Here is a 21524-nt window from a genome sequence, read left to right as displayed (position 1 = left end):
CATTGAATCGGGGTGGGGGAGAATTGGTACATGGGTAAGCAAATTGTACGCAGGTCCATTGCTACAGTAATGAATTCTATCAGGTATTCGTTTAGCTTATTCCTTAGGGAAATTATGAATCATAAAGTATTTATGATAATCATAAAGTATTTATTTATATCTCAATCATAGGAGACAGAGAATATGGCAGATGAAAACTTACTGAGCTCTGTGGGTTTGGATTCTTTGCTTTTGCATGCTGGTAGGTGTTTGGTACTTACGGTTTCTCCTTCTTACTTGTCATGTGCTTATGTCGTTTGCCTACCAGGGGGCCAGTCTTTCTTCAGCAGGAAGGATTCCATCCGCACCATCTATACTTCGTTGCATAATGAGCTGAAGAAGGTGGTGACTGGCCGTGGTGCCCTGGGTGGGACTGCTCCTCACGTGGAAGAACTCCTTTCCCACCTGTCAGAGCAGCTCTGCTTCTTTGTTCAGGCTCGGATGGAGATCGCAGACTTCTATGAGAAGATGTACACCCTCAGCACACAGAAGTTCATCAATGCTGAAGAGCTCGTTGGCCTTTTGGATGCCATCCTGAAAAAATACAGCTCCAGGTCAGTGTGGGGAGGAGGGAGGGAGAAAACGTGGCTGTCCTATCAATCCCACACAAGCTCAGAGTTTTTCTCCACACTCTTATGAAAATCTGTGATGAAATAACTGTGAAATAAATAACTGGATTACATTTTATACATATTCATTAATCAACAGGTATACATTAGGCACCTTCGTTGGTCTTATTAACACCACACTGCTGCTAAGCAATAGCAAAAGACCGAGAATGAAGTAATCATAGAACTTGTATTATAACCGATTTTGCTGCTAAGAAAGAGTTCACACAACAAGAGAATTGTATATAAAATAATAGGAATTTCTTTTTTCTGGAAACCAAATTGTAACATAGTAAAATAATATGAAAATACATATTTTTTGGAGATGGAATCCCACTCTGTTGCCCAGGCTGGAGTGCAGTAGCATGTTCTCAGCTCACTGCAACCCCCACCTCCTGGGTTCAAGCAATTCTCCTGCCTCAGCCTCCTGAGTAGCTGAGATTATAGGTACATGCCACCACAACCAGCTAATTTTTGTATTTTTTTTTTTTAGTAGAGACGGGGGTCTCACCATATTGGCCAGGCTGGTCTTGAACTCCTGACCTCAAGTGATCCACCTGTCTTTGCCTCCCAAAGTGCTGGGATTACAGGTCTGAGCCAATGCACCTGGCTGAAAATAATGTGAATTTTTAACAAATTATTATTCAAATAAATGTTGTCCCTTTTAAAGTAATCAGTGATTTATCTGCTTGTTCCTTTGAACAAGCCATTCTTTAACATGTGTTGGACACTCCTTTGTAATTGCTTTTAGAGTTTCTGCCATACAGTTTAGGTTTCATTTTAAGTATTCTTAGTGGAGGCAGTCATCCACTAAGTGCCTGTAATCTCCTGGGTTCAAGTGATTTTCCTGCCTCAGCCTCCTGTGTAGCTGAGATTACAGGCACATGCCACCATGCCTGGCTAATTTTTTTTGTATTTTTAGTAGAGATGGGGTTTCACCATGTTGGTCAGGCTGGTCTCGAACTCCTGACCTTGTGATCCGCCTGTCTTGGCCTCCCAAAGTGCTAGGATTACAGGTATGAGCCACCATGCCCAGCCGAATTGAGCTTTTAACGGCAGGTAGGATTTCGAAAGCAACTGTAGGAAAGAAGACGGCAGGTGTTTTGAGAAGAGAGGATATTTCAGAATACAAAAAGACTTCAGGGTTTTGGTACTTGCAATTCTTTCTCCCTTATAAGTTCTTACTGTAGTTATCTTCTCATCTTTAAGTCTTGGTTCAAACAGAGAAGCCTTCTCTCACTATCCTACCAAAACTATTCTGCTTTTAGTCACTATCTTATTCTCCTGATTTATTGCCATCTGAAGTTACTGTTGTTTGTTTAGGGTGTTTTTTCTTTCCTTTTCTCAAAAACTAGAACGTGAGCTCCGTCACAGCTGCTGTGCCTTTAGCACCTGGAACAGAACCTAGCACATAGTAGATGCTGAATAGATGTTTGCTGAGTAAATGAGTGAATAGTTGTGTTCCAGGTTGAAAATTTGTACTTAATTTGGTAAGTAGTGAGGAACCATGAAAAGTTTTGAACCAGGAGTATCATGTTCTCATCTTAGACTAATTACTGTGGCACTGTGTGTGCAATGGGATGGTGAAGGGAGAGATTACAGGAGAAAAGGTTAGTTTAGCAGGCTATGATGGTAGCCTAATAGGCAGAAGGAGGGCCTCATGGTTGCAAGACAGTGGGAAAGGAGATGCTGACAAGAAGTCTGTAAGTCTTGTCAACAGGATGGTGGGAATAATGAGAGGTTGCTGTCAAAGATGATACTTAGGTTTTGCCCCTCTAATGATAATATTGTTTACAGAATTGAAAAGACAAGAGGAACTGAACTGGTTTAGAAGGAAGGTAGTAAGCTAAAATTGGGGCAAGTTGAGTGTGAGTTGCAAGCAGATTTTCGAGTAAAGATTTAGCAGGCATTTGGAAATGGGGGTCTAGAGTTCAGACGAAAGGCCAGAAATAAAACAACTTGGAAGTAGACTCATACAGTTTTATGGTTTAAAAACTAAAATGTCATTGTTCTTTAATAAAACAGCAATTGATTTTTCACCTTGTAGGAAAAGAGGGGGAGGGTGGAAATAAGGGTGGAAATATTTATATATACCTATTCTGAAGGAAATTAGCATGTATTGAGCAACTACTGTGTGCCAGACACTATGCAAGACCCTCTTCTCTGTTACCTAGTTTGAAGTACAGGTATAAATAGTGCACCTTTTATAGAGTCCCAGAGAAGTGGAACACTTTGCTTAGAGTCATACAGCTTAGCTCTGTGACTTCAGAGCCCATATTCTTTTGTGTATGCATCATTGCTTGTTATTAAAAATTGAGATGTTTTTTATCTAGTCCAGATAAATAATTTCTCTTTGCTGATCATTTTGTAAGTCAATAAATTAGTTCTTCAGAAGACCTAGGAAGCATTTACTATATTCTCTTGCTAGGAATACGAGTTGTGTGCTACCTACAACCACGTACATACAAAGTCTTTCTGAGCATAAGATAGTTTGGTTAATATATTATTATGTTACTATTCTTTCTTTTTCTTTTCTTTCCTTTTTCTTTTTTTTTTTTGAGATGGTCTCGCTCTGTTGCCCAGGCGGGAGTGCAGTGACATGATCTCAGCAAACTGCAACCTCCACCTCCAGGGCTCAGCGACCTTCCCACCCCAGCCCACCAAGCAGCTGTGACCACAGGTGTGCACCACTATGCCTGGCTAATTTTTTGCACTTTTAGTAGAGACAGGGTTTCTTCATGTTGCCTAGGCTGGTCTCAAACTCCTGAGCTGAAGCAATCCACCCACCTCGGCCTCCCAAAGTGCTGGGATTACAGGAGTGAGCTACTGTGTCCAGCCTATTCTTTCTTTATAAAAGTTTTCCTCTGATTTCTTATTTTGAAATTTTTGATGCTATAAAAAGTTGCAAGTATAGTATAATGAACATAGTTACCATGTGATCAGCAATTCTGCTCCTAGGTATATATCCAAGAAAAATGAAAACATATGTCCACACATAGAACCATTGACATGAATGTTCATAGCAGCATTACTTATAATAGCCAAAGGGCAGAAGCAACCCAAATGTCCATTGACCAATGGATGAATGTATAAATAAATGTGGTATATCCATACGATGGAATATTATTCAGCAATAAAAAGGAATGAAGTGCTGACACATGCAACAACATGGATGAACCTTGAGAACATTATGCTAAGTGAAAGAAGCTAGTCATAAAAGACCACATGGAAATCACATAATTTCCATTATGCGAAATACCCAGAACAGGCAAAGTCATAGACACAGCAAGTAGATTACAAATTCATAGTCACAGAAAATGGTTGCCAGGAGTTGGAGGGGAAGGAGGAGTGATTGCTAATGGGCACAGGATTGCTTTTTTGGGGACCATGAGACTTTTCTAAAATTGATTGTGGTGATGGTTGCGCAATTCTGCAAATATATTAAAACCATTGAATTGTACACTTTAAAAGGATAGTACATGAAGTAATTAACAGTAAAGCTGTTACTAAAAAAAAATGACTGTACAATGAACATATAACTGTCCTTCACCTTTGTTCACAAATTGTTAACATTTTGCCACATTTGCCTTATCTCTCTCTGTATATGATTGTACTTCCCTGAGTTATTTGGAAGTAAAATACAATCATCATGACACTTTCCTCCTACATACTCAGATTTTGTCTTCTAAGAACCATACATAATCATAACACAGTTCTGAATGAAAAAAACAGTTTTTACATTCAGGAAATCTAACACTGATTTTCTGCCATTGTATAATACATAGTCCATGTTCAGATTTCCCCAGTTGTCTCCAAAATGTTCTTTATAGTTGCTTGTTATTTTTTATTGTCATAGCTCTTTGATTTTTGTGACATATTCTAAATTTTCTTTTTTTTAATTGTTTGATATATAATATGTTCACATGGGTCAACATTTATAAAGTGTAACACAGTGGAAAGTCTTCTTCCTTCCCCTTAGCCACTTAGTTCCCGTCTTTAAGAGGCAACTAAAGTTAGCATGTTTTTTTTTTCTTTAAGACGGAGTCTTGCTGTGTTGCCCAGGCTGGAGTGCAGTGGCGTGATCTTGGCTCACTGCAACTTCCGCCTCTGGGGTTCAAGTGATTCTCCTGCCTCAGCCTCCCAATTAGCTGAAATTACAGGCATGCGCCACCACGCTTGGCTAATTTTTTTTGTATCTTTAGTAGAAATGGGGTTTCACCATGTTGGTCAGGCTGGTCTTGAACTCCTGACCTCAAATGATCCTCCCACCTCAGCCTTCCAAAGTGCTAGGATTGGTGTGAGCCACTGCACCCGGCCTAAAGTTAGCAAGTTCTTGCTGTCATTCCTGAGAAATAGGCTACACATATAAATATATACTTACTTTTTTTAAACATTTAAAAATTTTATATTTTTGGAAATACTGTCTTATTTCTTCCTCCAATCTGATTAGTATGTTTCCTTTTAATAACATAGTTTTTTGAAACCCCAAAACTGAAGTACAGTTAAGGATATGATTCCTAAGGGGAAGAGATCTCATGTAGTGATTCCCAAACGTTGATGTAAAAGTGGTTTGCTGAACTCTTCGGGAAGCTTAAGAAAAATATCCATCCCTGAGCCCTTCCTCCTCTTCCCTAAGAGGGTAAAACTTAGTGTGCCCAGAAACCTCTGTTTTCAAAATTCCCTGTGATAATGATACATGGTCTGCATACAAAAAAATTGGGTGACTAAGAGAAAGATGTCAGCTCTAGGATAGAATAGGTACTGAACCTTACTGATGTGTGTGTGTACACGTGTATGTGTGTGTCTCCTAGGACTGATTAGTATTAATTGTTTTCATTTTATTAGATTTGTGCCCTATCATCTTTATTTATTTCGAGATGAGGTCTTGTTCTGTCACCCAGGCTAGAGTTCAGTGGCGCTCTCTCGGCTCACTGCAGTCTCAACTGCCTGGGCTGAAGTGATCCTTCCACCTCAGCCTGCCAAGTGGCTAGGACTATGCCTGCCAAGTGGCTAGGACTACACCTGCCACTAGGCCTAGCCTGCCAAGTGGCTAGGCATGCCACCATCCCTGGATAATTATTTTATTTTTTTGCAGAGACAGTGTCTCACTATATTGCCCAGGCTGGTCTTGAACTCCTGCGTTCAAGCCATCCTCCTGCCTTGGCCTTCCAAAGTGCTGGGATTACAGGTGCCCAAAGTGCTGGGATTACAGGTGTAAGCCACACACCCAGGCCCTATCATCTTTAAACCTTCTTTGAAACACCCCATTTCCCAGAGCCTTAGGAGTTTCTCCCTTTCCCTGCAGATTTAATTTTCAAAGTTCTTAGGGCAGTTCTTAGTTTAAACCCTCATCCTCTGAGTGGATATTGATGGAGTTGGATGGAACTGGATTACAGTATGGACAAGAGATGTCTTTCTTCATCTACAGTTTCCATCTTCCACCCATGCTGCCTTTCTCTAATTAACAGGGAATGACTGATCACAGACACATCCTAGCCTGAAAATGATCTAAATTAGAGGCTTTGGGTTAATTTGAACAACATAAATTCTTTAAGGAATTCTGAAAATTTGAACTTCTGTATAATGATTTTCTTTGGGAAGTGGGATTCCTTTATGTATCAACTAACATGATTTTGCCCTTTGCTAGGTTAATGTGCTTTTTTCTGTAGACTTTTTGATCTGGCATCTGTGCTACACCAAACATTTCTCCTTTATGGTTTCAGTGTTCTAGAGAAATAATTCATATTTTGGTATTCTGTTGTATTGAAAAAGTTAATCCTCTTCCCAAAGGATCCATTTATCTTTCAGGGAATGTCCCAGTGTAGCTGATCCATGTCAGAACTCTTAATAACAAATTTTGTGACTAGTACTATGTTTCAAATGCTGAAATACCTTTGTGTTAAAAAATTAATGAGTGTGATGAATAGCATGGAATCTAAACCTCTGGCCTTGATTTCACATGTAGGTCCTATGTGAGTTACTGCAATGTCTAGTCTGCTTTCACAGATGAATGGAAAGTGTATTTTGGTTTTCTTCTTCTGGAAGCCAGTTGTTTTCACAGTAGAATGGTGTTAAAAAAGGCTTCCTTTTTGGTAAATTTATAACTTTTTTTATTTTTGAGATGGAGTTTCACTTTTGTTGCACAGGCTGGAGTGCAGCGGCGCAATCTCGGCTCACTGCAACCTCTGCCTCCTGGGTTCAAGCGATTCTCCTGCCTCAGCCTCCAAAGTAGCTGGAATTACAGGTGCCTGCCACCACACCCAGCTAATTTTTGTATTTTTAGTAGAGATCGGGTTTTACCATGTTGGCCAGGCTGGTCTCGAACCCCTGACCTCAGGTGATCAACCCCGCTTAGCATCCCAAAGTGCTGGGATTATAGGTGTGAGCCACTGCACCTGGCCAGTTTATAACATTATTAAGCATATATAAGTTCTTGTTTAGGAATCACAGTCATTTGTGATTCTGCATTTCAAATTGAATTATTAACAAATTGAACTATATTAATAATATAATTATTATATAAGTTTAATTGTGTGCCATTTAGCAGAAGAAACATGAACTTAGCTTGTATAGGGTCACAGTATCTGCTATTCCTTGAGTACTTTTGAGGAGCGGTAGAACTTGGGTTTTTGTTTTTGTTTTCCAAAGAAGCACCAGTGGAACATTTTCTGATTCTGCAGAATTTTTTACACATTTATTTATTATTTTGTGGGTATAAAAGAAAATTCTGGCCAATTTTTCTGTTTCATGGTTAAAACAAATTTGCAAGATAGATTGTAAATGCACATTAATATCTCTCCTAAATCAAAACTATAATATTAAGAAATAATACTTTTAAAGAAAGAAGAAAGCTATCACTTGAGCATTCTAGACTGTTAAAAAAATATCTACAGTATGGCAATAATAAACCATTCTGTGATTTTAATTGTTAAATAATAATTTTATAGCTAGAATTTAAATAACATTAAAAAATTGATCTACATATATTTGTTTGCATTTTAGGAAGCACACTTTCTTGATCTGACTGCTTTAATTCCCAAATTTCTCACAAAAGGCAGAACTACAATTTATTTAGCCCTTATGCCCACTTTTCGTCAAAAAAAGAATTTTGATGATAAGGCTGTTAATAAGACATTTTGTTAGTTGCATGTGTATAGTTAACAAGGTTAATTATTGCTCAATGAAAATTTCACAAGCAAAACTAGTAGTAGGGCAATTTCTGTGGAATGCACTCTCTCCTAGTCATTTGACATGCTTAGATTTTAATAGTGAAGACTTAAGCAAGGTCTTCCATGATAGTGCCCCAGCCTATCTTTTCAAATTCACCTGCTACCTCCCATCAAATGCTTTACACTGCAGTTAAATTCTTAGTACAAAGAAAGACACTTAAAAGGGCCAGGCGCAGTGTCTAACGCGTGTAATCCCAGCACTTTGGGAGGCCAAGGCGGGCGGATCACTTGAGGTCAGGAGTTTGAGACCAGCCTGGCCAACATGGCGAAACTCCATCTCTACTAAAAATACAAAAATCAGACAGGTGTGGTGGTGTGTGCCTGTAATCCCAGGTACTTAGGAGGCTGAGGCAGGAGTATCACCTGAACCTGGGAGGTGGAGGCTGCATTGAGCTGAGATCGCACCACTGCACTCCAGCCTAGGCAACAGAGTGAGAGAGAGAGAGAGAGAATCAAAGAGAGTCAAAGAGAAATCATTGAGGATTTTAAGCAGAAGTCCAGTCATTGAGGATTTTAAGCAGAAGTCCAGTCATTGAGGATTTTAAGTAGAAGTCCAAAAACAGCCCCATAGTCTAATACTCAATATGTTCCTCATAAGGATTTGCCATTTCCTACCTCTCTGCTTAGGCTTCTGTTGTTTTTATGCTCAGAATGTCCTTTTGTTGTTCTATCATGTATCAGTTTGTTATTGCCACAATAAGTCTGCATAACAGACTTCCAAATTTACACTTGTGTGTTTGCAGGCCTACTAGGGTTGGCTGACCTGAGCAGGGTTCAGGCGGGTAGCTCTGCTTAACACTGTCTCATTGGGGTTGACTTTTTGCTGTGAGCTTTGGGCTTAGGTCTGCTCCACATGTGTTCATTCTGAGCCCAAGGTTGGAGGGGAAGTAGCTACCCAGTAGCAATGTCCAAAGTGCAAAAGTATGACCTAGCTAAGCTCATTTTAAGCCTTTGCTTGCATCCAATCTGTTAGCATCTCTTTGGCCAAAGCAAGTTACTTGGCCCAGTCCATATTCCATGGGTAGGAAAGGAGCTGCAAAGTTACAAAACAAAGGGTGAGGAATCATGAATGGGAGAAGACTGGGGCTGGAAAATCAAGCCCCCATCTTCATATGGCAAAATCCTGCCTACTCTTTCCCCCTGCTTTTTTATTTTGTTAAAAAAAATACATAATATCAAATTTACCATCTTTTTTTTTTTTGAGACAAGAGTTGGCTCTATCACCTTGGCTAGAATGCAGTGACCTGATCTCAGCTCACTGTAACCTCCACCTCCTGGGCTCAAGCAATTCTGCCTCAGCCTCCCGAGTAGCTGGGACTACAGGTGCATATCACCACACCTAGCTAATTTTTGTATTTTTGTAGAGATGGGGTTTTGCCGTGTTGCCCAGGCTGGTCTTGAACGCGTGAGCTCAAGGGACCCGCCCATCTCAGCCTCCCAGAGTGCTGGGATTACAGGCATAGCCACCGCCCCCAGCAAATTTACCATTTTAACTTTTTTTATGTATCCAGTTCAATAGTGTTAAGTATATTCACAGTCTTTTGTAGTAGATCTTTAGAATATTTTCATCTCGCCTCACTGAAACCCTGTACTCATTGAGCAACATTTTCCCCCCTCCCAGCCCTGGTTAACCACTGTTCTGTTTTCTGTTTCCATGAGTTTGACTACTCTGGATACCACATATAAGTAGAATCACACAGTATTTGTCTTTTTGTGACTGGCTTATTTCAGTTACCATAATGTCCTTGAGATTCGCCCATGTTGTAGCATGTGACAGGATTTCCTTCTTTTTAAGGCTGAGCAATATTCCATTTGTATGTATGTACCACATTTTCTTTATCCATTCATTTGTCAATGGGCATTGGAGTTGTTTCCACCTCTCAGCTATTTTAAGCATCATGGCTCAATTCAAATGCCATCTCCTCTATGGCTTCCACAATCTTTTGACCGAAAGGAATTGTTCCTTCCTCTGAAATGTTATTTTATTCATAATAAATGTATTAGTTTCTACTTTGTATTCATTATAAATACCTCCTTCTGCCATGGAAGGTCCAGTAGGGCAAATCTCTGGGTAATTTTTTATATCTTCAATGTATTGGTATTATTAGTAAACAAATTGTTTTAAATGAAAAGATGTAACAGATTTTGTTTTGTCACGGTCAAATATACATAACATAAAATTTATCATTTTGGGTGCAGCAAACCACTGTGGTACACATATCCCTATGTAACAAAGCTGCATGTTCTGCACATGTGGAAAAAAAAAATTTATCATTTTGGCCTGGCATGGTGGCTCACACCTGTAATCCCAGAACTTTGGGAGGCTAAAGCAAGAGCATTGCTTGAGGCTAGGAGTTCAAGACCACCCTGGGAAACATAGCAAGACCCTGTCTCTACAAAAAAATTTAAAAATTAGCTGGGTGTGGTGGTGTGTGCCTGTAGGCCCAGCTGCTAAGTGGGCTGAGGTGGAAGGATCCCTTGAACCTGGAAGGTTGAGGCTGCATTGAGCTGTGCAGTGAGACCCTGCCTATAAATAGATAAATAAATAAACAAATAAGGACATACACCTTTTGGAAAGAACTCCATGGTGCAAATTTGCAAAGGAGAAAGGCAGTGTTTCTAAAGTGGAGTTTTGTGTTGCATTAGAATATTACACAAATCTATTCATTTTATATTTTCCTCTATTCTATGGAGCGAACCTGCCTGCCTTCCTTCCTTCCTTCCCTTTTTCCTTCCTTCCTTCCTTCCTTTTTCCTTCCCTCCTTTCCTTTTTCCTTCCTTCCCTTTTCCCTCCCTCCCTCCCTCCCTTCCTTCCTTCCCTTTTTCCTTCCTTCCTTCCTTCCCTTTTTCCTTCCTTCCTTCCTTCCCTTTTTCCTTCCTTTCCTTAGAGCAGATGTTCTCTGCAAATAGTTGTTAATTTATTCTGTATTAAGACTATTCAGACTCTTTTAAGCTTGCTGCCGTAGCTTAGGTGGATATTTTTGGATTACAACCATTTAACAGAGCCTCCTATGATACGAGTTGTGAATAGCTATAAGGCACGTGGCAGAGTGGAAATAGGGAAATGATACATCATAATGCTAATCTCTAAGTCTTGGCAGACTAACATTAACATGAATTTTTAGCTCTTCTTGAGGTTGAAAAATAGCTTCGACATTCACATTTATCTTTAATAAATGTTGAGCACTTAAGCACTTTTAGTGTATGTTATGGAAGAGCTTCTTTGGAGTTCTTTCTGAAGGTTTGGACAGGGAATTTATGTCCTCTTAAGGAGAGCATTGGATACGAATGATGATTTTCAGCTGAAAGCAGTAGAAAGATAACAATAGTGTTATTTGTACTAGAATTTTCTCTAATTTCATGTCATTAATCCTGTGATTAACAGTCTTACTATGTTGCTAGTTCCTGGGCAAATTTTCCTAATAGCCATGATTATAGAAGATTGTGATATTTAATGCTTGTAAGTGTCAAGGGGCCTAAAAGCTAAGGTGGTAGGAGGCTTTCTTACAATTCAAAGATTTTGAGACTTATTCTATAACAGCGTTTTGCATGTGTGCATTTAAAACGTTTTTAAAAATATATAGTGTTTAAGGAGATTTTTTTAAAAAGTGTTATCCTTGTATAGGGGACATGCTAATCTTCTCTGTATCATTCCAATTTAAGTATATATGCTGCTGAAGTGAGCCTTTTTTTTTTTTAAGACAGTCTCACTCTGCTGTCCATGCTGGAGTGCAGTGGTGTGATCATGGCTCACTGCAGCCTCAACCTCCCAGGCTCAAGCAATCCTCCCACGTATGTAGGCCTACAGGCGCACTCCACGAGGCCTGGCTAATTTTTTTATACTTTAAGTTTTTGTAGAGACAGGGGTCTCACTGTGTTGCCCAGGCTGGTTTCGAACTCCTGGGCTCCTAATGATCCCCCTGCTTTGGCCTCCCAAAGTGCTAAGATTACAGGTATGAGCAACTGCTCCCAGCCTGAACTTTCTTAGCGTTCATTCTAAAATATATAATGTTTGAAAAGTCCAAATTAATTAAACACGTAAGCTGGAAGATTTGAGATCTGGTTTATCTTTCTGATTTTTTGTGTATTTATATATTTTTTTACTTTAATTTTTTTAAGTTCTGGGGTACATGTGCAGAATGTGCAGGTTTGTTACATAGGTAAACATGTGCCGTGGTGGTTTGCTGCACCTGTTAACCCATCACTGAGGTATTAAGCCCAGCATGCATTAACTCTTTTCCCTAATGCTCTCCCCAGCACCTCCAACAGGCCCCAACAGGCCCTAGTATGTGTTGTTCCCCTCCCTGTGTCCACGTGTTCTCATTGTTCAGCTCCTACTTAGAAGTGAGAACATGCAGTGTTTAGTTTTCTGTTCCTACGTTAGTTTGCTGAGGATAGTGGCTTACAGCTTCATCCATGTCCCTGTAAAGTGAGAACACGCAGTGTTTAGTTTTCTGTTCCTACGTTAGTTTGCTGAGGATAATGGCTTACAGCTTCATCCTTGTCCCTGCAAAGTGAGAACATGCAGTGTTTAGTTTTCTGTTCCTACTAATGTTAGTTTGCTGAGGATAATGGCTTACAGCTTCATCCATGTCCCTGCAAAGGACATGATCTTGTTCCTTTTTATGGCTGCATAGTATTCCATGGATTGTGTATATTATTAGACTTAATCTCACCAATATTTTAGCTTCCTCAGCTGGAAGGATGTTGATGTAAAATGCAGATAATAGATGAAAAACAATGTGTGTTTTTCACATGAGTAATGACATTTCACATGATAATTGGTTTCTCTCTTATAATGTCCAACCTGGTATGGACTCTCTTAACCATAATCCTTTTAATTAGTATTTAAGTAGATTTTTAAAAAAAAATCCTAGATACACTTGTGATTTTTTTTTCTAATTGTTTAGTTGATAACCAGCATTTTCTTTTTCACTAGCAGCCAAAACAGAGCTGTGTGAGAAGCGTCCGTCTCATTAACAATGAAGTGATCAAATGCACTCAGGCCTGTAGATCATCTACCATAGTGCCTGGAACATATAATATGCTCCATAAATACAAGTACTTCCCCTGCCTTTACAGTGGGATCACTTGCTGAGGTGATTTCCGCAGCCTCTGCAGGTGCTGTGGATCTTTAGGAAGAGCGTAAGCGCTTGATGTAGGCTTCTGGAGAGGGAGCATGTATCAGGCCTGGCAGCCACTAGGCGCTTCTCAGAAGAGAAACTGAGCAAGAAAGCTCTGTGTGGTCTGTACAGAAAGGACTCTCCCTGCCATTCTAGTCTACTGTTATAGAACTTCGTTCAGCCCATAACCAGCAGGCAGAATCAATGAGGCAGAGACTTGGATTCATATCTTTACATAGTTGATCACCACATTAACTAAATTTCTGCTTGAGTCATAATGTTCTAGAGACAAAGGAACGAATAGAGGAGGCAGCTATTACTTCCGCTTGGGGAGGAGCTTAAAACTAGGGTGGCTGTATGTCTGTTTTCCTGAGAAATTATATGGTCAAACTACTAAAGTGGGAAAGGTATTAGGAAATGAGAGGATGTAACTGGGGAAAATGACCTCATCTGGAAGTGGACAGAGAAAGCTTTTCTAGGGAAGTGACTGACGAGGAGACCTGAAGAATCAGGAAGAAGTAAGTATTGATGAAAATGGGTCATGTTCTCACTTGTCTAGGGTCCCTGAACTTGCCCTTTTTTCCCTGTGCCTAGGAAAGAGGGTGTCCCACATCATGTTCTTTTCCCTTTAAACATTACTATTACATGTGAAGTAGAACAGTGTTTTACAAACAGCAGGTAGTAATCTATGGGTTATAAAGTTAACTTAGTGAGTTAGTAATCTGATTTAATATATATAGTAGAAAATAAATATATATTTAATATATATTAGAAAATATCAAGTAGAAAATAAATATATATTTTATATATATTAGAAAATATCTGTATATATTAGAAAATATCAATAGCGGAAGTAATAGCTGCCTCCTCTATTCACTCCTTTGTCTCTAGAACATTACGACTCAAGCAGAAATTTAGCAGAGTACATTGTACATAGTAAGAAAGTATTGAAATAAAATATTTATGTGTGCAGGTACTTGGTCACAATATAAAGTGTATTTTTTACAATAGATCATAGTCAAAAACTTTTTTTTTGGAGACAGGGTCTCACTCTGTGAAGCACAGTAGTGCGATCACAGCCCACTAGCCTCAATCTTGCTGGGCTCAGGTGATCTTCCCACCTCAGCCTTCTGATTTGAGTAGCTGGGGCCACAGTTGTATACCACCACACTTGACTAATTTTTGAATGTTTTGTAGAGATGGAGTTTTTCCATGTTGCCCAGGCTGTCTCATGAACTCCTGGGCTCAAGCAGTCCACCTGCCTCCGCCTCCCAAAGTGCTGGGTTTACAGGAATAAGCCACTGTGCCCAGCATCAAAAACTTGTATACATTTTGTCTAGGACAAGTGGAAGTAAAATTGCACTACTGTCTTGTACTCCTTGTAGTATAATTGCATTTTCAGTTATTTATTGAATATCTGGAGAAAGGGAGAAGAATAGGAATGTGGCTCAAACTGGGAAGGGACTACATTATTCAGTGCCTTCTAGGCCTTTTTATGGATTTGGGGTTTTATCCTAAGATAAATGGAAAGTGATTGAAGTGTTAGCTATTTCTTATTGGGTCACCATTTGTTTGTTTGTTTGTTTGAGACAGAGTCTTGCTCTGTCTCCCAGGCTGGAGTTCAGTGGCACGATCTCAGCTCACTGCAACCTCCCCCCACCCGCAGGTTCAAGCAATTCTCGTGCCTCAGCCTCCAGAGTAGCTGGGATTACAGGCACATGCCACCATGTCCGGCTAATTTTTGTATTTTTAATAAGGATGGGGTTTCACCATGTTGGCCAGGCTGGCCACCATTTTGTTTTTAACTATAATTAAATATGAAGAGAATTTGGGAACCAGGATTGAATAAGGGCTGTCTGATAAATGCTCTATTTCTTTAATAAACATTTATTTTATCTACTGTGTTTTCCATATAAGCTTATAGTATGTACTCTCATCTGCAAGATAGGCTTAATACCTCATAGCATTACTGTGAACATTAAATGAGTTTATATATGTCATCTACACATTCAACAGATGTTTTAGTGACTTTTTTTGTTTTACCTCCGCCTCTTTAGGACCACACTCTGAAAAGAGCATGCCTTGTTTCAATGATTGTTTTAGTCATACAATTCCCAGAATAAATAAAATACACTCAGAAAGAATTATAGCTAATTTAGGCCAGGCATGGTGGCCCACACCTGTAATCCCAGCACTTTGGGAGGCCAAGGCGGCAAGATCACTTAGAGTTCGAAACCAGCCTGGGCAACATAGGGAGACCTTGTCTCTACAGCAAATGGAGTGTGTGCCTATGTTCTCAGCTACTTGGGATGCTAAGGCAAGAGGCTCACTTGAGCCCAGGAATTGAGCTGCAGTGAGCCATGATTGCACAACTGCACTCCAGCCTGGGTGACAGAGCAAGACCCAGTCTAAAATAAATAAATAAAAGAAAACAAAAATGAATTGTAGCTAATTCGGTATTTCTGTTGTTGAAAGGCAAGTGGCCACTACTCTTAGGCTATTTCCACAGGAGAATATGATGTTGACATAATTTTGAAATGGTGAAATTATATCAGAATTTTAAAACAAATCAACATGTAGTTCTTCCATCTTTTCTTCCCCTGTCCTGAAGCATAATATTATTTGTTTGGCCATATTGTTGCTTTGTGGTTAGAAAAATGTCAGTGTGGCAAGTGAAGTAACATTTCCACTTATCTCCATTAATTTCCCTCTCCCCTTTAGATTTCACCACCCAATCCTCAGTCCTTTGGAAAGCAGTTTCCAGCTGGAAGTTGACGTCCTGTGTCATCTCCTGAGAGCCCAGGCCCAGGTCTCAGAGTGGAAGTTCCTCCCGTCTCTGGTTAATTTACACAGTGCGCACACCAAACTGCAGACCTGGGGCCAGATCTTTGAGAAACAGCGGGAGACCAAGAAACATCTGTTTGGAGGGCAGTCTCAGAAGGCTGTGCAGCCTCCACATCTTTTCCTTTGGCTGATGAAACTCAAAAACATGCTTCTTGCTAAGTTTAGCTTTTACTTTCATGAGGCTCTGAGCCGACAAACGACTGCTTCAGAAATGAAAACGTTGACAGCAAAAGCTAACCCAGACTTTTTTGGAAAGATTTCCAGCTTCATCAGAAAATATGATGCTGCCAATGTGTCCTTAATTTTTGACAACAGAGGTTCTGAGAGTTTTCAAGGTCATGGTTATCACCACCCCCATTCCTACAGAGAGGCCCCCAAGGGTGTGGACCAGTATCCAGCTGTAGTGTCTCTGCCCAGCGACAGGCCAGTCATGCACTGGCCCAATGTCATCATGATCATGACGGACCGCACATCTGATCTGAACAGCTTGGAGAAAGTGGTCCACTTCTATGATGACAAAGTTCAGAGTACCTACTTCCTAACCCGCCCGGAACCTCACTTTACCATTGTCGTCATTTTTGAGTCAAAGAAATCTGAGAGAGACTCCCACTTTATTTCCTTCCTCAATGAGCTCTCACTTGCCCTTAAGAACCCCAAAGTGTTTGCAAGTCTGAAACCTGGATCCAAAGGTTAGCAGGTGATTTGTGTGGAGGGGTTTCAAGACTAGAAACTGTTCTTAATTGCCCTAATGATATACGGTGGTCTGTGAATAGAGTTTACATCCACTCATGCCTCTTTCAGAACTAAATTAAAGACAAATCCTCCCTGTGTTGCACACGTTATAAGCAATTAAGGCCAATTGAATTAAGTTTCCAAAGAGTAATCTAGGAAGTGGTCATGGTACAGCAAAGTAGTTTCAGTATTTTCCCCTATTTTCTTGTATTTCTTGTAGATTGAATATTTATTGGGCTTTTTTTTTTCCCATATGTTTTTCTGTTGTTCTAAACATTGTGTTCTACTGCAATTCCAAACATCCTCTCTGTTTCCCTCCTTCTTGGAAGAGTAATAGGGATGAGATATTAAATGGCCTTTTTGGAATTAAGGACTGTATGTTTTCTGTCTCATAAATTAGCAAATGAATATGGAGTTAGCAGTTTTATGATTCTGATCTACAAATTAACATTTTTGATGCCAAAATTAGGGTCTTGGTAAGAAATTTCTATCAGTTATTGAAACTGAAGGTGAGTCAGATTGGTAGCATGATGTAAGGTTTTAACAGTTCAGAAGATCCTCATGGCAGGTTTAATAACCATGGGTTCTTTTGGGGTAATGTACACACCTAACTGCATTTGTTTGGACTTCTTCAATGTTTGAATGTTTCACTCTGTTGTAAAGTCAGCATAAGCCATCATGTGGGCTTTCTTCATTCTTCAGCATATTATCCGCTTGGCTTTCTGTTTATCACTTTTCTGCTGAAATGTACATGTTTGGCTCTACTCCTTGGTTATTTTTAGGCTTAAAAGCATGCAGTCAGTTTTTCAGCCACTTTTGGATACTCATGCAACATAGCCTACTTTTATAAAATCAAAATGAAGGTCTTCATACCCTGTACTTGCTAAAAATCAACTGTGCGCTTGAAAGACCTCTTCATAGTTGAGTAATCACCTCAGTACTTAAGCACTTCTGAACTTGGGTTTCATGCCTGCCCCCCCCAAATTATGTTTAGAAGCAGCACTGCATCTTAGCACATGCTGCCTCATCCCTTTCCTTCGGCAGGTGTTCATGGGAAGTAGGTGGATCAGTGAAGGCATAATGGGCTGTGGAGACCTTCACTTCTAGATTATTGATTCAAAATAAAAAGAAGCCACAAAGAGTGATTGAGTTGTTACTGGTTTGATGGTTTCTTCAAAGCTTGTGTGAAATGTAATGGTCACATTCATCTTTTTTCTCATGATTGTATGGAGCCACTGTTTTACTGGGTGTCCACAGCAGGTATGCCAGCAACATCAGCAGAGACCAGAGAGCCCCTCAGAGTCCATGTAGGAAGCCTGCCCACCTAGCGTGGATTGCCTTGCAGAAGAAAGAACCGGCCAGGCACAGTGGCGCACGCCTGTAATCCCAGTACTTTGGGAGGCTGAGACGCATGGATCACTTGAGGTCAGGAGTTCGAGATCAGCTTGGCCAACATGGTGAAACCCCGTCTCTACTAAAAATACAAAAATTGGCCGGGTGTAGTGGCGGGTGACTGTAATCCCAGTTACTCTGGAGGCTGAGGCAGGAGAATCGCTTGAACCTGGGAGGCGGAGGATGCAGCGAGCTGAGACTGTGCAACTGCACTCCAGCCTGGGTGAAAGAGCAAGACCTGTCTCAAAAAAAAAAAAAAAAGAAGAAGAAGAACCAAGAAACTACTGGCCTATTTGTTATTTTCTGGGAAGAACATGTATTTTTCCTTTTTTTTTTTTTTTTTTTTTTTTGAGACAGGGTCTTGTCTGTTGTCCAGGCTGGAATACAGTGGCACAATCACAACTCACTGCAGCCTCAACTTCCTGGGCTCAAGTGATCCTCCCATATCAGCGTCCCGAGTAGGTGGGATTACAGGCATGAGCCATCACAACTGGGTCTCACTATGTTGCTCAGGCTGGTCTCAAACTCCTGGACTCACATGAGCCTCCCGCCTCAGCCTCCCAAAGCACTGGGTTTATAAGCATGTGCCACTGCACCTGGCCTCCTTTCTTTTTCTTTAAAAATGGTCATAAGCTTTGTAAAAAGCTAGTTTGCTTTAAATAGAAAGTAGTGATTTACCTCTGCATTTTATTCACTCAGGTTCTATAAAAAAATCTCAGCAGATTTTACAACATTGACTTTACCTAAGAAATTGAAAGCAATTGGAGCTAAAAAGTCAAATCACTTTTCCTCTCTATTGTGTTTTTCCAAGAAACTGAAAAATATTCCTTGGTATGCATGTATTTTTTTCCTCTTAGATTAAACCACCATTAGCCTTAATGACACAGTCCCCCAAATACCTAGAAGAATATATACTTCAGTGGAACCCTGAGAGAGGTGTAAGTAAAGCATATATATGTTATTTAAATAACCAGTCCTCACCTAGAACATATTTGAATTGTATATCTATTTTTAAACATAAACACAAAAAGAATTTCAAAGAACAGAAGGCAGATGTGAATATTAAGAAAATCTAAGACAATATGTATTTATAAATTACTGTGCAGCTGTCATAGACTGTACTGGAGGAGTTTTTGAAGATTGAAAATTGATACTTAAATTATTTCTTAAGCTCTTCAATAAAGTTTTCTAATTATGAAAAAAACTCCACATAATTTGGTTCAAGCCAAGAAACAAAGTCATTTTACTCTAAGATTTATTCTCTAAATATAGTAATGAGATCTGTAAAGTCTGTTTTACTAATTAAAAGAGTAAATCTGCATATTTTTTGCAGACTGCTTTCTTTGAATCTGTTTCTAAACCACAACTTGATAAGTTTTTATGGGTAACTGGGAGTATGGTCAACACTGAGTTTTCCAAGGGTTCCATCCAGGAGTATTTCATTTTAGGATGCTGTTTGGACACAGGGTTTGTAACTTCGTTCTCTCTGGGTCCTACCTGATCTCTGGCTGTGTCATTTCAGGGAGTGTGTGAAAATAAAGCCCAATTCTTAACCAAGGAGCCAATACCCTTGATATAATTGCTTTGGATATTTGGACATATTGGGAGAAATATGTCCAAATACTTTTCTTTTCTTTTCTTTCTTTCTTTTTTTTTTTGAAAAGGCAAGGTCTGTCGCCCAGGCTGGAGTACAGTGGCATGATCATAGCTCTCTGCAGCTTTGAACTCCTAGGCTCAACGATCCTCTTGCTTCAGCCTCCCGAGTAGCTAGGACCATGCCTGGCTAATTTTAAAAAAATATTTTAGAGATGGGGTCGCACTATGTTGCTCAGGTTGGTCTCGAAACCCTGGGCTCAAGTGATCCTCCGTCTTTAGCTTCCCAAGTGGGAATACAGGTGTGAGCCACTGTGTCCAGCAGAAAATGTACTTTCTAGAAAGAAAATAATTGGTACTTCACTACATTCCCAGGGAATTCGTTCAGGTGATCTTTAAAATACGTCCACCCTTTTGATCTAGAAGCAGACTCGCGATTTTGTTTGTTTGGCAAATCAGCCTCTGAGCTCAACTTCCTTGTCTGTAAAATGGGGCTAAGGAAATGTGGGCTGCCTTTTCAAAGGATACTGTTAGGATGGAATGAGATCATGTGTGTAAAAAAGGCTTTGGAAACTTTCTGGAATTTGAAGGCTATATAAATAAAAGATGGACCACTCTTTCCTTAAATTCGGCACGTTTCCTGTTCTGTTCTTTCTCTTCAATTCTGTGGCAAACCTGTACCTAGTTATTATGTTTGAAGGAGAACTGGTTTAGAAGAGGAGGCAGAAAAATGCCTAACCAACCTACCCACTCTTTCTATTTTAGAATCTTTGTGGTTTTTTATTCCCAAATTTTTATGGTTAGTTGATAGCATCATTTTAGTTCTCCTATATTATGATTTCTTTTTTTTCCTTTGGTTACTCTATCAATTACTGAGCGAAGTGTTTCAAAGTCTCCAACACTGCTTGTGGATTTGTGATTTTCTTCCTTTATTTCTGTCAGTTTTTCCATCCTGTATTTTGGAGCCCTGTCATTAGGCCCATATACATTTATAGTTTTTATTTCTCTTGTATTCACCATTTTATCATTATGAAGTTTCCTGCTTTATCTCCACTGCTACTGCTTACTCCAAAGTCCATTTTGCCCAGTGTTTTTATGGCCCTTCCAGCTTTCTTATGCTTACTGTTTGTGGTGTGTGTGTGTGTGTTTTCCATGTTCTCATTTTTAACTCACTTATTTATATCTTTGCATTTGAAGTGTCTACAGACAGAATTAAGGAGATAAGACAGATTAAAAAGAAAAACAATCTCTGCCTTTTGATGGGAACGTTTAGTTTGTTTCTCATGTAAGGTTTTTACATCAGGATTTTGATGACAGTATCCTTGAACTATCACTTGTTTTTCATCCTTTTTTCCCCCTTTATATTGGAAGTTAGAGCAAGATGTTTAATCAGATTCAGCTTTTCTTTGTGTAGTGGTATTGTATATTTTATTAGGAAGCAGCTAATAACTGGCATTGCCTAGATAGATTATATCATTAGAGGTTACAAAATGGTAATATTCTAATTGTTATTCGTTTTCTCATTATTAGCCAGAATACATCTACAAAGAGAAATTCACCTCCAACTATTTAGTACCTTGAAGTACAGTTCATATGGAATGGATGGATAAATCCTTGATTCTTTTGCTTTTCTTTAATTAATTTATTTATTTTTGGGGATGGAGTTTTGCTCACTCTTGTTGCCCAGGCTGGAGTGCAATGGCACGATCTCTGCTCACCACAATCTCCACCTCCAGGGTTCAAGTGATTCTCCTGCCTCAGCCTCCTGAGTAGCTGGGACTACAGGCATGCGCCACCACACCCAGCTAACTTTTGTATTTTTAGTAGAGTTGGGGTTTCACTATGTTGGCCAGGATGGTCTCCATCTCTTGACCTCATGATCTGCTTGCCTCAGCCTCCCAAAGTGCTGGGATTACAGGCGTGAGTCACCGTGCCTGGCCTTTATTTATTTATTTTTACTAGTT

The 21524-nt window shown here is 39.7% G+C and overlaps 1 protein-coding gene and 1 pseudogene across 2 annotated transcripts in view; one reads left to right on the top strand and one right to left on the bottom strand.

Moving 5' to 3' along the window:
• The window catches only part of KICS2 (KICSTOR subunit 2), a 29039-nt gene that overhangs the window by 6121 nt on the left and 1394 nt on the right, over positions 1-21524 (top strand). Inside the window, exons 2-3 of one of the 2 annotated variants that reach the window (XM_054442274.2) lie at positions 308-593; positions 15721-16532. In XM_054442274.2, the coding sequence (XP_054298249.1) occupies positions 308-593; positions 15721-16532 (1098 nt within the window). Of the gene's footprint in view, positions 1-307; positions 594-15720; positions 17719-21524 lie in introns of those variants that run through there. The other variant, XM_054442273.2, reaches the window with a different exon arrangement.
• LOC129010995 (U6 spliceosomal RNA) lies at positions 11449-11563 on the bottom strand (annotated as a pseudogene).

The sequence above is a fragment of the Pongo pygmaeus genome, chromosome 10 (genome assembly GCF_028885625.2).
Source record: "Pongo pygmaeus isolate AG05252 chromosome 10, NHGRI_mPonPyg2-v2.0_pri, whole genome shotgun sequence".
Taxonomy (NCBI): domain Eukaryota; kingdom Metazoa; phylum Chordata; class Mammalia; order Primates; family Hominidae; genus Pongo; species Pongo pygmaeus.
Note: the sequence above shows the minus strand (reverse complement) of the source record. Positions and strands in the feature narration are given on the sequence as shown.